Source organism: Cucumis melo, chromosome 1, assembly GCF_025177605.1.
Source record: "Cucumis melo cultivar AY chromosome 1, USDA_Cmelo_AY_1.0, whole genome shotgun sequence".
In the NCBI taxonomy this organism is placed as follows: Eukaryota; Viridiplantae; Streptophyta; class Magnoliopsida; order Cucurbitales; family Cucurbitaceae; genus Cucumis; species Cucumis melo.
The window spans coordinates 27,387,674-27,402,715 of record NC_066857.1 but is presented as its reverse complement, the minus strand read 5'-3'; the positions used below and the strand labels follow the sequence as shown (position 1 = coordinate 27,402,715).

At 30.8% G+C, this 15,042-nt stretch overlaps 2 protein-coding genes across 2 annotated transcripts; both read left to right on the top strand.

The window, feature by feature from the left end:
- The first annotated feature begins 320 nt into the window (after positions 1-320).
- LOC103497633 (NAC domain-containing protein 21/22-like) lies at positions 321-6,614 on the top strand. Its single transcript, XM_008459881.3, has 3 exons — positions 321-638; positions 4,082-4,347; positions 6,116-6,614. Exons 1-3 carry the CDS (start codon positions 470-472, stop codon positions 6,443-6,445), a joined length of 765 nt encoding a protein of 254 aa, XP_008458103.1. The 5' UTR covers positions 321-469; the 3' UTR covers positions 6,446-6,614.
- Positions 6,615-8,233: 1,619 nt separating this feature from the next.
- On the top strand, positions 8,234-13,278 carry LOC103497632 (ABC transporter I family member 19-like). The gene is made up of 6 exons (XM_008459879.3): positions 8,234-8,817; positions 9,221-9,381; positions 9,891-9,942; positions 11,622-11,758; positions 11,985-12,071; positions 12,604-13,278. The coding sequence occupies exons 1-6, from the start codon at positions 8,631-8,633 to the stop codon at positions 12,901-12,903; spliced, it is 924 nt and encodes a 307-aa protein (XP_008458101.1). The 5' UTR covers positions 8,234-8,630; the 3' UTR covers positions 12,904-13,278.
- The last annotated feature ends 1,764 nt before the right edge of the window (positions 13,279-15,042 follow it).

Sequence of the window (15,042 nt, the reverse complement as noted above, 5' to 3'; positions counted from 1 at the left end):
ACCTATTGACGAATGTAATAATTTGGCTTTTATTAAAGTAATAATAACGTATATCTCAACTTTTGAAGTACAAAAAATTCAACAAATCATTATACACTTGTGTTTACTTATTAAAATTTTGTTTATCCTCAAATTAGACGTTTCCCTCTGTGAATTAAAGCTTTCGTATAACTTTTGGTCTATTTTTGTGAAAGCTTCATAATTTAACCAACTTAATTCTTACCCTCTCTCTCTCTTCCATAATTCAAGGTATTTTAGCCACTTGTCTTCCTCCATTATCTCTATATAAGCAATAATAACTTCTCTTCATCTCTTCATACTAAAGCACTTTTGAGAAGAGAAAAAAAAAAAAAAAAAAACTCAAAAAGCCCTTTTCATATTCTATGATTCTCTCCCAATTATACACAATATTTTAACTTTTTTTTTTTCTTTTTTGAGAGAGAGATCAGAGAGCTTTGTAAGGAAAAAAATGGGTTTGAGAGATATTGGAGCAAGTCTTCCACCAGGGTTTAGGTTTTATCCAAGTGATGAAGAGTTGGTTTGTCATTATTTGTATAAAAAAATTGGAAATGAAGAAGCTTTGAGAGGCACTTTGGTGGAGATTGATTTGCATACTTGTGAGCCTTGGCAACTTCCTGGTATGTTTTGTAATTTCCTTTTACAACTTTATTAATTGGTGAGATCATTTTTAAAAAAATGATAAGATTTTTGTAATGGGGTTTAAATTTTGTAGTATTTGTTTTGTGTTTATATATTGGGCTCTATTTTTGTGCAGTTATTACATATTGATCTTTTGAGATCCATAATTCTTTTCTTCTTTTAACTTCTTTTATGAGTTTTTTAACTTCTTTTATGAGTTTTAATTTACAACTATTGGATTGGAGTTGGATATTATGAATAATCGATGCTTCATATAATGATAATTGATGTCTTATGATCAATTATTTAGCTAAACTTGGTATTGGAAGAAGGTTTATCTCAGTTAATTATTTAGCTAAACTTGATTATTGTGTAAATTGTTGCTATATTATTAATAGAAAAACATAAGAAAAAAAGACATTGTTTTTTTTTTTTCCTAAAACCCTAATCTCTAAATGAGGATTTCACTACCCAAGTTAGAAAAGGGAGGAGGAATTTAAGAATTATGGAGTTAAAAGAGATAAGAAGCGCGTCATGGGTCCCACCTAATTCTACGTTACAATTCAAATTAAAGGTATTGTACATATCATGTTTCACGAGATAATTCATCACTGAACACGATATCAGCTGACAGCTGACTGTCGCATTATAAATATAAATATATTTTTCATGTGATGTAAAATAAACTTAAACTTTATGCTATATTTGATTAATTCTCTTATTTATCATGATTGTTTAATTATATTGAATTTTATAGAATACAATATTGGATTACAATTGAGGTATTCTTGAACCCTTTGAGTATAAAATGGACAATAAAATATTGTTGATGTTTTAATCAATATTTGAGTTATATGTTTACTCTTATCATTTTCCTCCTATACTTCTTCTTCTTCTTTCTTTCTTTCTTTCTTTCTTTCTTTTTTTTTTCTTTTGGAGTTTAATGACGTGTAAGAAAGGATTCGAACATCTAATATCTTGATAAGGGTGTTAGTGAGTTATTTTCGTATATCGAAGAAGAGGAAGAGGGTTTGAAAAGAAATAGATGAGGGGTAGGTTTGTTGGGGAAGAAATTAAAGATGGGGTAGGGGTGGGTTAGAAATTAAAGATGGGGAAGAGTGGTTCTTTTTTAATATTGATGATGATGAAGAAGAAAAATGTGACGGCGGGTGACGACCCGAGATGGAGGACGATTGCTTCGCTGGATTAGGGTTAAAGGAGAAGAGAGAGAGAGTTTTTTTTTAACTATATATTATTATTATCATATATTTTTCTATTTAAATGATTGCCATATATTAGCGTCCGTTACTTATTTAACGTTTATGGTCAATAAAGAGACCAAAGTTAAGTATTTTCTAAATATCGGAGATTACATTGTGTAATTTTAAATCTTATGAACCAAAAAAAGTTTATTCTAAAATTGATTTAAGAGATTAGAGAATAAATTGTATGATTTGAATGTAGACTAGAGGATGATTCTTTAATAACCAAAGAGTTAAAAATGAAATAAAATATGAAAATTAAAAATTATATATATTATTATAATATAAATAATGTGATAAAATATTTGTCTTGTAATTATGAAGAAAATGAAATAATTACTATTTGTGAAAATGTGGAGAGGCCAATCCCTATTTCCCATATTTGTCCAAGAATGCCATTATTATATCATAAACAAATATACAAATACCAACTTTGTTCTCTTCTCACAAAACTGACTGAGCATTATTTCAGAAGAAAATGGAGAAAATTGACTCATTTTTTTTTTCAACATGCAAATGATTTATGGAAGGATTATTGTCCCCTACTTTTGTTTTCTTTGTTGATTGATACATTTATTTTCATTCATTAACCATTTGTTTCATATAAAAGTACTATATGGATAATTTATATTATTATTACATAATGTGACATATATATGTAATGATACTATTAGATTCCATTGTTGAAGTCTTTTTTTTAATTGAGTACTTCTCATTATTTTCACTTTTTCAGAAATGCTTTAGATGTGTGTAGTTTTCTAAATTGGTTGGTTTTATTGGATTGAAGATGATTTTTTTTTTTTTTTTTTTATAGTATCATCACATATTTCTATGTTTATAGATATAAAAGACTAAAAATAATGGTGATTACTTTTAAATATAGTAAAATGAACAAAAAAAATATATATAAATTATAGTAAAATAATGCAGTCTATTTACATTGGACCGCGGTACCAATATAGACTATTATTTGTATCTATTTGTTTTATGATAGCACAGACAACGGTCTATAATAGTCTATTAAATATAAGTTAATGATATTTTGTTATACTTTATAAATATTTTTAGAAGTTTGATTATTTAAAAAGATTTCTTAATCATTTTATTGGCATGGTATAAATAAAATCTATACAAATCATAAAAGAAAGTACCAATAAAATATCATAGTATTATTGACAATAAATCATAACCTATATTAAAATGAAGAAATGTTTATTACTCTCATTTTTATTTTGACAATTTCTTTTACAAATATTTATCGATATCAACATTGTATTGATATTTTTCAAGGTGAGACCGTTCACATTTTCGTGCACATCATTATTTCTTGATTTATACGTACATACGTACACATACATATATTATTTATATGTTCTCTTGTTTAGTTATTTAATATAGAGTGCTTGAAATGAACTTTTCAAAATAGTTCCCTCTAAGTATAAAAATAAAGGGAAATTGTCCTACATAGCAAAATATTAAAATTGTTTATAAAATACAGAAAAAAAAAACATAAGTAAGTTATAGAGAGCTTTTATGAATTTTGCTATTTCTAAAAATGTTCAACAATATGTTGGGAATTTTCACAAATACATGTGATAATTAAGCTATGATCCTTTTAACTTCCTTACAAAAAAAAACTACCATTTTAGCCAAAAAGTTCAAATCTTTTTTGATATAATGGTGACTTAATTAACATATGAAATCAAAATACTAAGTTTTATGTTTTTAATTATTTTTCATAATGCCATTCTCTCACATTACTCCTTGATAAATATCTACTTTTTACAGAAAAAAAAATCTAGTATCTAGAAATTCAAGGTAGTATTTACATAAATTAATAATTAATCAATTTCATGTAGGCTCAGTTGTTGAATTTTTTTTTTTTTTCAAATCGTGGTATAACTGATAACCCTCTCTAGCTAATCTTTCTCAATTATGGTAGATATTGAAACTATATATTTATATTTCTAGTTCTTTTTTTTTTTTTTTTTTTGTTCTTTTATTTTCAAGAAAATTATATTGAATAATAGCATATAAATCTAATATGCATTTTAAAAATGTTTTACATTATATGTTTTTCTTTTACAAATTAAATTTGACAACAGAAGTTTATGCTTATGACCCAATGTGAAATAACTGAAGTGAATAATAACTCTATTTTCTCAATGGATAATGCGTAGAGGTAGCCAAGTTGAATGGAAATGAGTGGTACTTCTTCAGCTTTCGGGATCGAAAATACTCGACGGGTTTTCGAACCAATCGAGCGACAACAGCTGGCTATTGGAAGGCAACAGGAAAAGATAGAATGGTAATGGACCCAACAAAAAAAGAGATCGTGGGAATGAGAAAAACTTTGGTATTTTATAGAAACAGAGCTCCAAATGGGATCAAAACAGGATGGATCATGCATGAGTTTCGAATTGAAACTCCACATATGCCTCCAAAGGTATTCCTATCTCTCTTTTCCCCCTTCACTACTTTTTCTTGCCTGTTTATTAGATTGTCTCCCACCATACACACACAGATGATAGAGAAATATTTAGAAACATTTAAAGATCAATTGGAATGTTGGGTTGAAAATCAGGATCTGAAATAGTATGAGAGTAGCTAGAATGAAAATTGGAACCCAAAAACACACCATATTCTAGTTATCTATTTCCATCCAAAATATACTAATTGATTTCTACTTTAAAGGGTAATTTGGAAAATTTATGAAAGAAAGAACATAGCATATCTAAACAAATTAAATTGAAAAGTATAATGTTGGGGTATTTCTTATAATATATAGTCTATATATACTTTAAATAAGAGAGTTTGGAATGCCAAACTTGATAATAGTTTAACTATATAAGATGTACATCTAACCAAAAAGTTAAAAAGTGTGAATTTATCTATCTCATAGTTGATTAAAAACTAATGAACATATGATAGAAATTGAAGAACGGTAAGTAAAATCTTTATGCTTAGGTTGGATATAGCTATCATTTGTTTGTAAGTTAGAGCTATTGTGCATATCAATGACACAAGAAAAAAGTTGTCAATAAACTACCATAAAACTTATTATATCTATTTTTAATCTGTTTTTGGTTCTTGAAAAATGGGCGGTTTTTATAAAAATTTCCAAATCAATTACCTTAAGGTATATTGTTTTTGGTTTTAATAAACAAAGATTTGTAACAGAATTTAAATATACTTTTTAAAAAAATAATAACAAAAAACTGAAATGATATCCAAGCAAATTGTAATCATATTTTGAATTTAACGATGCAACAGGTTCGACTTTTGGTTGTCAAATAATAATAATGATGATCATGATCATGATAATGAGATAACGAACCAAAACTTGTTGATCAAATTTATTTTTTTGACTTGGTCATTTATTTAAATTGGAATTCCATTGTGTTTAATTGCCTGTTAGGGTTTCCACAAGGCACCAATTTTCATTCTTTTTTTTTTTTTAATTATTTCATTTTAGAGTACATAATTGACCTACGCTGTACTTTAATCTCAAAAATCTCAACCTTGACCCTAAATTTTACATAATTTAATTATAATACACATTTAATTTGCAGCCTCAACCTTAACCTACGTCAATCTCATTCTCATATAGTTGTCTTTTTCTTTAAAAAACATACACATAATATAATCTCTTATGTAATTTCAATTCATATTGTTTTTCTTTTTTTAGCTTTTTATATATAACTTAATTTATGTTGTAGATATGCAGGCTTATTTCTCACGGGTAGTTGAAGTTAATTTATTATCATTCCTTTCTCAACCTTCTTTTTCTTTTTTTAAGTAAAACAAATGTACAGTATAAAGATTTGAAGGATAAAAATATGTGAAACTTAGGTTAAAAATAACATTGTGATTTATGATTCATTAAAGCATGAACCATAACCATTCTAAAAAGACAATATCAAAATAAAAGTTTGGTAACAGAAAACATTTTTTTAACATTCAGTTGATTACGGTCCTATCAACCACTTCTTTAAAAGTTTATTTAAGTAAGCTTACCACAAATTAGAGAATAAGAAGAAAGAAAAAATATTATCCCAAAAAAATTAAATGAGAGAAAAAACCAAAACAAGATAGAACTCTTGAATGGTAAGTTAGTTGTATATATTAACTATATGTGTGTATGTGTGTGTATGTATGTATATGTATATATCTAAAATGTCATGAATAAAGATATTCATTATATCAATGTACAGGAGGATTGGGTTTTATGCAGAGTTTTTCACAAGACCAAATCAGATCAGGACACAACCGAAACAACAACAACAAAACATACCACCTCACATTTTACGTTTGATGCAATGATGGCAGAATCGTCCTCCTACTACTTGCTGCCAAACAACGTCGAGTTTCTGCCTAGCTACAACTCGAACGGGCTGCTACCATTGGACATCAACTTGGAAGAAACATCCTTTAATGGTTCATCCTATGGAGTTGGTGATTCAAATTCAGAAGAAATGAAGTATGAGATAATTGACAACAACATCCATAATAATGCCTTCCCTTTTAACTATTTTGTTGCTTGAGAGAAGAGATTTTATATATATCAAAGGTGATTTGATTATTTTGATGTTGAATTGTTATAGTGCATGTGTAACTAAAAGGGTTTTGGTTAAGTACTGTTTTACTTTCTAGTGTCTATGTGCAATGCTTTGTATAAAGTGATGTTTAATAATTGATATTTTTGTTCTTCAATTGGCTGAAGTTAAAATATAAATTTATAATGCATTTGAATAAATAATAATGAAGAATTTGTGTTAAATTAATAAATTATATTAGAAGTCCTTCAACGCACATATGATTATCAGAGGGCTATATATTTGTCTTGTAATGTTGCTATGATAAGCTGCATTGCCTTTTTCATGCATGGTCTTCAACTATAAAGTTAGTTATATATGGTTGTCAGTAAATGAGCCATTGAAAACATTGAAGGAAGGGAAGTTAGTTATTTGAATCAATAAATTGAATAGTGCGTGCAAACCCTAGGAAATAGGGTTTAAATAATCTTTACTCCTATTTTCAAACACTTAAAAGCTATTTATGGTAACTTTGTGGCATCCACCAAAACCAAAAATATATATATGTATAATATATAATAATGAAAAAAAAAAAACTCTCTTTCTAACTTTTGTCCGAAATAAATTTTATTTTTAGCTTTATTAGGAGAGAACCATATTTTCTTTGTTCATGTTATAAATTTGAATTCATGAATATTTGTAGACTCTAGATTAATATCAGAGGAGTTCACTCTATTTTTAAAACAGGTAGACGTGACACAAAATAAGTAAATGTTATTTTAAAGAGGATTTTCATTGATTCATAACATAAATCTGGGATACTTGCAAAAAGGGCAAAACAAAATACATTAATTAGGTTCATAGTCCACATGTTGGTTATTTGCAAAAATGGTAAAAATGAAGTTAAGTTCACTATATAAAATATGTAAATTTTTGCAAATGTGCTTGTTATGTTGATATAACACTTTATACACATGATAAAGTACTAGTGATATATATTTGATACACTTGGTTTGTATTTTTGACAATAGTTTGCCCCACCACTCTACTTTTGCAATTTATTTTCAACTCACCCTATTTTTGTCAATAATTTTTAAAATCATTATATTTCCTAAAATAACCCCTAATATTTACTTGATATACTTGTCAATCATGCACTCATTTATATAGTTGATAATCTTGGATACACTTGCCTGATATCTTGGATATACTTGACTGATATAAATTTGTTAATCATTCATTCATTTATACTGCTAATAAACTTGATATACTTTAATTTACTGATTATGATACGTTGACTGGTATATTGTTGATACATCAGATTGATATACTATTGATAATAATGTTGATAGCAATACACTTGATTGAGTTATAATGATACACTTAGATTTAAAAAAAAAAAAATAAACTTCTTCTTTCTTCGTAGCAATAAACGTTCTCTCGCATCTTTCTTTCACCAACCAACACTCCTCCCCACCATTCGTTGTTGGCCAGTTCCACCTTCTCACCACTTATCTTCGTGATCGTCGTACAACCAATCGTTAGTCGTCGCTTTGCTCTCTCTATTTTTCTTTTCTCCGACTCTCTTTCACCAACTAGCACTTATTCATACCATCTACCATCAGCCAGTGTACCCCTTTGGTCGTGGATTACCCTTTTTCTTCCTCTACCAATTGAGTTCTTAGGGAAAATGTGGACTAAAAAATAATTAGAAGTGTTCTATCATATTTGTAAATATGAAATATGTATGACACAATCATTAGATACCAATTCAAATTCTTACGCATTGCAATTTTTCAATAATTTTACTTCGATAGTTTCAATAGATCTCACACAATTCTTAAAAGCAAACTAATACAAGGCAATGAAAAAGTTCCCGTACAAACTTTCCCTAACAAGACGGTGCGCCAATTTCCCGCGAACTTCCAAGACGTCTACCATTTTCAATGCGATGAAATTCCAGTTTCTTTGATCTCAGCAACTGCCACGTTGTGTTTCAATGGCACATCAAGTCCTAGCCTCAACTTCACAACCAACCTATGTGGCCTTCGATTCCCTTTATAGTTCTCCAACTACCATCTTCCCTACTTTTGAACAGTCACCCACCAAATTTCTTCATTCCCTGCTAATTCCCCACAAGGGTTTTTAAATTTTCTGCCCAATTCTTCATCTTCCTCAATTTTGCTCTCCACAAATGGCGGACAACGGAATATCTCTTGTCGGGAATGATGGTATTGAAGTTGTAGATGAGAAAGGTTCCCCCGGCATCAAGGTACAAGCGATGCAATTCTCTTATGAAAGTGATTCTCCTCTTTTTGTCGAGTTTAATCTCCAGATTGGCTCTGGATCTCGATGTCTTCTTGTTGGCGCCAATGGATCTGGTATTTCAATCATTGTCTATTTCTCTCTCTTTCTCGTTTGGTTTACTGCGGGAATATTGGGTTTAAACATGAACCCGATGGGAAAGTGAAATACGAAATCTCTTTTAGTTTTTGCAGCCCACCCCCATTGTTTCTTCGGAATTGAATGATGTGCAATTAGTACGCATTAAAGTGCTCATGAATTCTCTTGGACAGTGGTCAAGGGTAGAGCGAAGGATTGTTGCTACTTTCTGCTTCTCTTAGATTAAGAAAATTATGTAAAAACACTAAATTTTTCCCTGGCTTATTAAATGTATGGCTATCTCCCTGCTTTTGGCAGGCAGATTCAAATATTACAGAAAACGTAATGGTCCCAATGGCAGATTTTTGGTGACATTGATACATGTTATGCACTTTTGTGCAGGGAAGACGACTTTGCTGAAAATTTTGGCTGGAAAACATATGGTTGGAGGAAGAGATGTTGTCCAGGTTTTAAATGGTTCAGCTTTTCATGACACTCAACTCGTATGTAGTGGTGACTTGGCCTACTTGGGAGGATCTTGGAGTAAAACCGTTAGCTCTGCGGTGAGTACTTGCACTTCTTGTTTAAGCTGTGAGCTGCCGTATTGCTTTTATGTATTTCTATTATCCTTGCATTGTTATCATTGTTCATGTCTTTTATATGAAACAAGTATCTTTCGAGAAGTATGGACACAAATTTGCTCTGATTGTTTCAAATTCAAACAAAGCATTTGACGTCTTTGGCACATTACAAAGGCGCAATCCTGCCAACTTCACAAATCTCAGTTGATTTCCTATAATTTGATTATTCTAGAATTTTCAGTGGTCTTCCTGGTGTAACCTCGCCTTTGTTTCAGGGGAGGTAGATTACCAACTAAATATAGTTTTCTTAGACATCCATCTGGTTTTAGCGCTGAGCTCTCAGAACATTTAGCATTGATTATGCTATAACATGTTACCACTGATTATTTTTCTGTTTATTCTAAACAGTAACTGGTTACCTTCAATTTGTCTCTTGCAAAAACATGGATGAACTTTCTAATGTTGAATGCACCGTCTTTTCTTAAAATCAGGGAGAGGTTGCATTACAGGGAGATTTTTCTGCCGAGCATATGATATTTGGAGGTGGGCTATGTTCAATTGTATTATATTTGCTGTCTGGGACATTATAAATGTGAACTTTTATTATATTTCTTAAACTCATGTGGGGAGTAGATTCTTTTTTCTTCCTCTAGTCAGGGGTATCTAAGGATACATAGGAATTAAATTGACATTTGTCTTAATAAAGGAAACATTACTAAAGATGGTTAAGAACCTCCCCTTACTAATCTAATTCTGAACCTGTTGGAGTCCTCTATTTATAACAACCTTCACCCTAGAAAAAAAAACCTGTTTTAGCCAACTTACTAGTTATGACCAATATAATAAAGAAAACCCCTTAAGGAACAATGTTATGTATCTTCTCCTAAAATCCTTCTTTTCCAGAGGATGTGAGCTATGTTCAAGTGAGGAATGAAAATGCTGGTAAACTCTTTTAGGTTCCTTCTTTTTACTGAAAATGAGGATGCAAAGCAACATGGTGTCTACAAGCTTATCTCTAACACTACTTGAAGTTATAAGTGTAAAGTAGGAAATGGAGGCATTGGTGAGAAATATATTTTTACCACAATTGTTCAACCACCCAAACTTCTTAATCATTTGTTGTATTTTCTCTCATATTCAACCCTCTTATTCTTACTTTATAAGAGTTGAGAACTTGAGAGGGGTGCTTGCAATGTGTGGTCCATCAGTAGGTTCTATGTTTCTCTTTGGGTATTGGTTACAAAGTCCTTTTATTTGTTCGTTAGGTTTTGTTCTCCCTTCCTTTAATATCATCTAATAGGCTCCCTTTTGTGGGCTTTTTTATGGGATGTCCTTGTATTCTTTCTTTTTCTTTTTTCCTCTATGAAAGATTTTCTACATCAGCATATTAAGTTTCTTAGTTCCCCCACTCTCACTAGAAACACAATCCTCTTGACCATCAATAACTTCTCAGACTTATGAAACTTGGGCTCATAATACCCTGTCGGGATCTCAATTGATGGCATTTCCAAGTTCCAATGAGCATTGTGAACTTTTAACTTGGTCCCTCCACAATGCATAAATGCCTAGATGGAAATGGCCCATCTCCAAATAAAAATCTGGCTGTTAAGAGTTCGTTCCTTTCATTTTTATCTCTCGGTCGTATCTTCATTAACTCTTTTGCAAATTGAGGCCACCGGCAGATTTAGCATAAGCCCAGGAGAGATCGAGCCCCTCTCAACTTTATCGTCTTTATATAATATATAAAGAAAACTATTTAATTTTTAATACTTGTAAGTAGCTTAGTGGTTACTTTGTCTGTCAATCCCCCTTCTAACCCTGTCAATATATTTTCTGGATCCGCCACTGATTGAGGCTATGGTATGATATTATGTCTCATCTTGATTGCTTTTCTAATGGTGGAATTGCCCCCTGACAAAGCTTAGGACCAAGTCTCATTGATGTATTAAAACTCATAGTTATACTGTACATGTCCAACAAATCTTCCTTGAATCTTTTGTCCATTTCCATCCTCGCTCTAACAAATTTCTCTAATCATTCATTAGTTATGACTAATATTCTTCTAAATAAGCCATTACTACTATCCTATCAGTGCTTTAGTTCTCTTGCGTCCTGGATTAAAATTTTCATGTACTTGGTTCAATTTCAATAAGATGTTTACGTTTTTTCTTTTTATTGGTTGTAAACATGTACAAATTACTACCTCTTATTTATGTTAATAGTTGAAGGGACGGATCCTGAAAGGAGAGAGAGGTTAATTGACCTCCTTGATATAGATCTCCGGTGGCGAATGCACAAGGTATCTGATGGGCAACGTCGTAGGGTGCAAATCTGCATGGGCCTGTTACATCCTTTCAAGGTATTAAATATCGACTTTTCGATTGCCATGGACTGGGAGGCTATTAAGTGTACTCTGATAATGGAGCCCATTCTTTCACTCTGTCCAATTTCTGGACCAGTTGATTTGAAAGTTCCCATAGAGCATTTCCATTTTGGCTGGCTCCTGTTCTAGATTTCACGTTTGTGGAAACATCGCCACAGTTACATTCTCTGCTAATTTTCAATTAATGCTTTTGATTTGTCAGGTTCTCTTATTAGATGAGGTCACGGTTGACCTTGATGTCGTCGCAAGGATGGACCTTCTGGACTTCTTGAAGGAAGAGTGTGATCAGGTATTAAATACTCTACAAAACTACTGGCACTTATTATGTGTGCTAAAATATTCCCTATAAATTTTGTGTTAAATAATTGTTTCTTTTACCAAATAAATAAATAAATTTTGTGTAAAATGGCCCTATCATCCCGAATGGAAGATGTAATTCGGCTCTCTAGTAATCTTTCAAATTCAGAGTTTCATTCTGGGATGAAAATCAAGATGATGGTATGACCCGTCATATATCACTAGTAATCTTTCTCAAATCAATGGTGTCCGAACCTGGTAAAGAATCTAGTAGCCGATAGGTTGAAGGTTTAAATCTCCACCTCTGTTGTTGTAATGCCCATTGTCAATATTGATGGAAATGCTTGAAGACTCATAATTATTTTGAATACCCTTTTTTTCTATAATCGTGCTCTTTCCAGAGTGCATTTTACCTTGCCCCTCATTGTAATTTCCTCCATTTAACATTATTTCAGTTTTCTTCCCACAAAAACAAAAATGGCCGTTACCCCTTGAATTTGAGAATCTGACTGTTTTCGCGACAGAGGGGAGCTACAATTGTATATGCAACTCACATATTTGATGGACTGGAGACATGGGCAACTCATCTAGCATATATTCAAGATGGTGAGCTAAGAAAGTCGGAGAAGTTATCCGCAGTTGAAGAGTTGAAGACTTGTGCAAATTTGCTATCTGTGGTTGAGACTTGGCTGCGTGCTGAAACCAAACTTGAGAAGAAGAAGAAGAAGCAACCAATTCAACCTCCATCCAACAATCAGAAGATTGTTTCTCCTTTCGGTTCGTCTCCTTTCACGTCTTCCAGACATATGGCTTATTATCGTTAGCTTTCGATTTAGTAGTATTATTTTGGGCATAGAATCTAAGAACTTATTATGATTGATTCTAGTTTGCCATTGTTTTAGATCAAAATTGATCTAAATTGTATGTGCGATGTAATGATAAAAGTAAGAAAAGTGGGGTTCACAAGCCCCTGAGGGGTGGCCCTGGGGTATCTCGATTATACCAAGTTAGAGCTTAGAAGTCCTAAGTTCGAACTTTTGGGAAGTTCAATATTTAAAACTATTGATGTCTCTCCAGTTCAGGCCTTGGGAAGGGCATCAGTGTCTATCGAAAATAAGAGCCAAAAGCTCTAACTCCTAAGTTATTATAAAGAACATTCACAAGTTTAGAATTCAAAATAGATTTGTATTTTTCTTTTCTTTTTTCTTTTGCAAGCTCTATAGACTTCCATAATCAATTATTTGATTCATGATTTGAAGTAGTTGACATGCAATGAATTATTTCTTGCGATAAATACTAAATACCAATGGTGTGAAGAAGATATCGATTGCCTTCGGGAGAGAACTTGACACTTGCATCAATTATAAAATGTTGATAAAGTTTATAGAAATTATTGGAAAGGACATGTAGGTAGCAATAGCAAAATTGTGGTTAAATATATAGTGAACTGTAAAGACCCTTAGGCCCTGGGGATATAGGAATGTTGAAAATTAAGCATGTTTCTCATTATACGTACATTACACATATATATGGATTCATGAAAGCTGTAATTATTATGATATCTTTATTTTGTTTTATAAACACTTTCCTGCTAGAATTGAAAAGATTTGAAGAAACTACACCAAAAAAAATCTAACCTAACTCAACTCAACTATGAATGGAAGTAGGAGACCAAAAATTCTGTATCTATAAACAATAAGAGAAATCATAGAACCTTGTCATAAAATAGAATAGGAGTTAAACTTTTTTTCACTCTCATTCTATTTTAGGACAGGTTTTTTATATTTCTCGCCCTTTTCTTTTTATTTTTGCTTTTCCAAATTAAAATTTATACAATGTCAACAAAACGTGTTAGCTATAAAAGACATATTTAAAGAAATATGAATGCACGTATGCAACCTAGTAGTGATGGATATCAACTTTGATAGGTAATAGGTTCATTTGAAAGTCAAGTGCTGTGAATGATTAAAGTTTAGATGAAAGTAATTCCAACAAGATCCTAAACATTTTATAATTAAACTTGATGAATATTCTTACATGCACAAAAACCTTGAAATACTTGTCAAATCTATTTCAAATAACCAACTCAGGAATTTTAAAACATAATGAATGGTATGGCTAGAGTGAAGATTATATTTCTTTTGGAGTTTTTAGATTTAATAATGATTAAATATTAAAAAAAAAAATGTCTTTGAAAGGTGTATATTGCAACAAAAATATCCTACACTTTTGAAAGATTTAAAAATGCACTTTAACATTTGAAAAATGACCCAAAAAAACTCTTACCGGAAGACTGAAACCTCCAAACAATTGAAGTTTTGTCCCAAATACATTTAGGGAGAAAATGGTCAAAAAAAAAAAAAAAGAACTTATTGTGTATTAATGGTCAAATACATTTTTTTTATTTGATTAATTATTGTTTTAGTTTTTTTTTTTTTTTTTTTTTTAAGAATTCTATTTTGAAGAAAATTCTCTTTCAAGATTTTGTGAAATTTTATGTTTTAACATAAATTTTTTTTTTATTTTGGGTGTCGATAGTTTTGGGTTAAAAATTGGATTAATGAGGTTATTTTTTAACATTTTCCAAATTTAAGCTTTTCAATAGGCTCAATGATATTTCTAAAACAAAATTTTAACAGTTTCCATCCAAATTGTAAGAGGTTTTTTAACCCTTTTGAAAAGCTCAAGGACACTTTTGCAAATTTTGGAAATTGAGGGACATTATTAACACATACTATAAAGTTCATGGCCGTTTTCACAAAATTTAGCGTTGAGTATTTAAACTATTTTCAAACATAGCAAAATTTAAACCAAAATATTTACAAAAAAAAAAATCACAGTCTATCTACGATGGACCGCGATAAACTAAGATAAACTATTATATGTGTCTATTTGTATTATGATAGACGTCAATAGTAATCTACGCAACCACTTTCTCATACCAAACTAAAATTCTTTACATG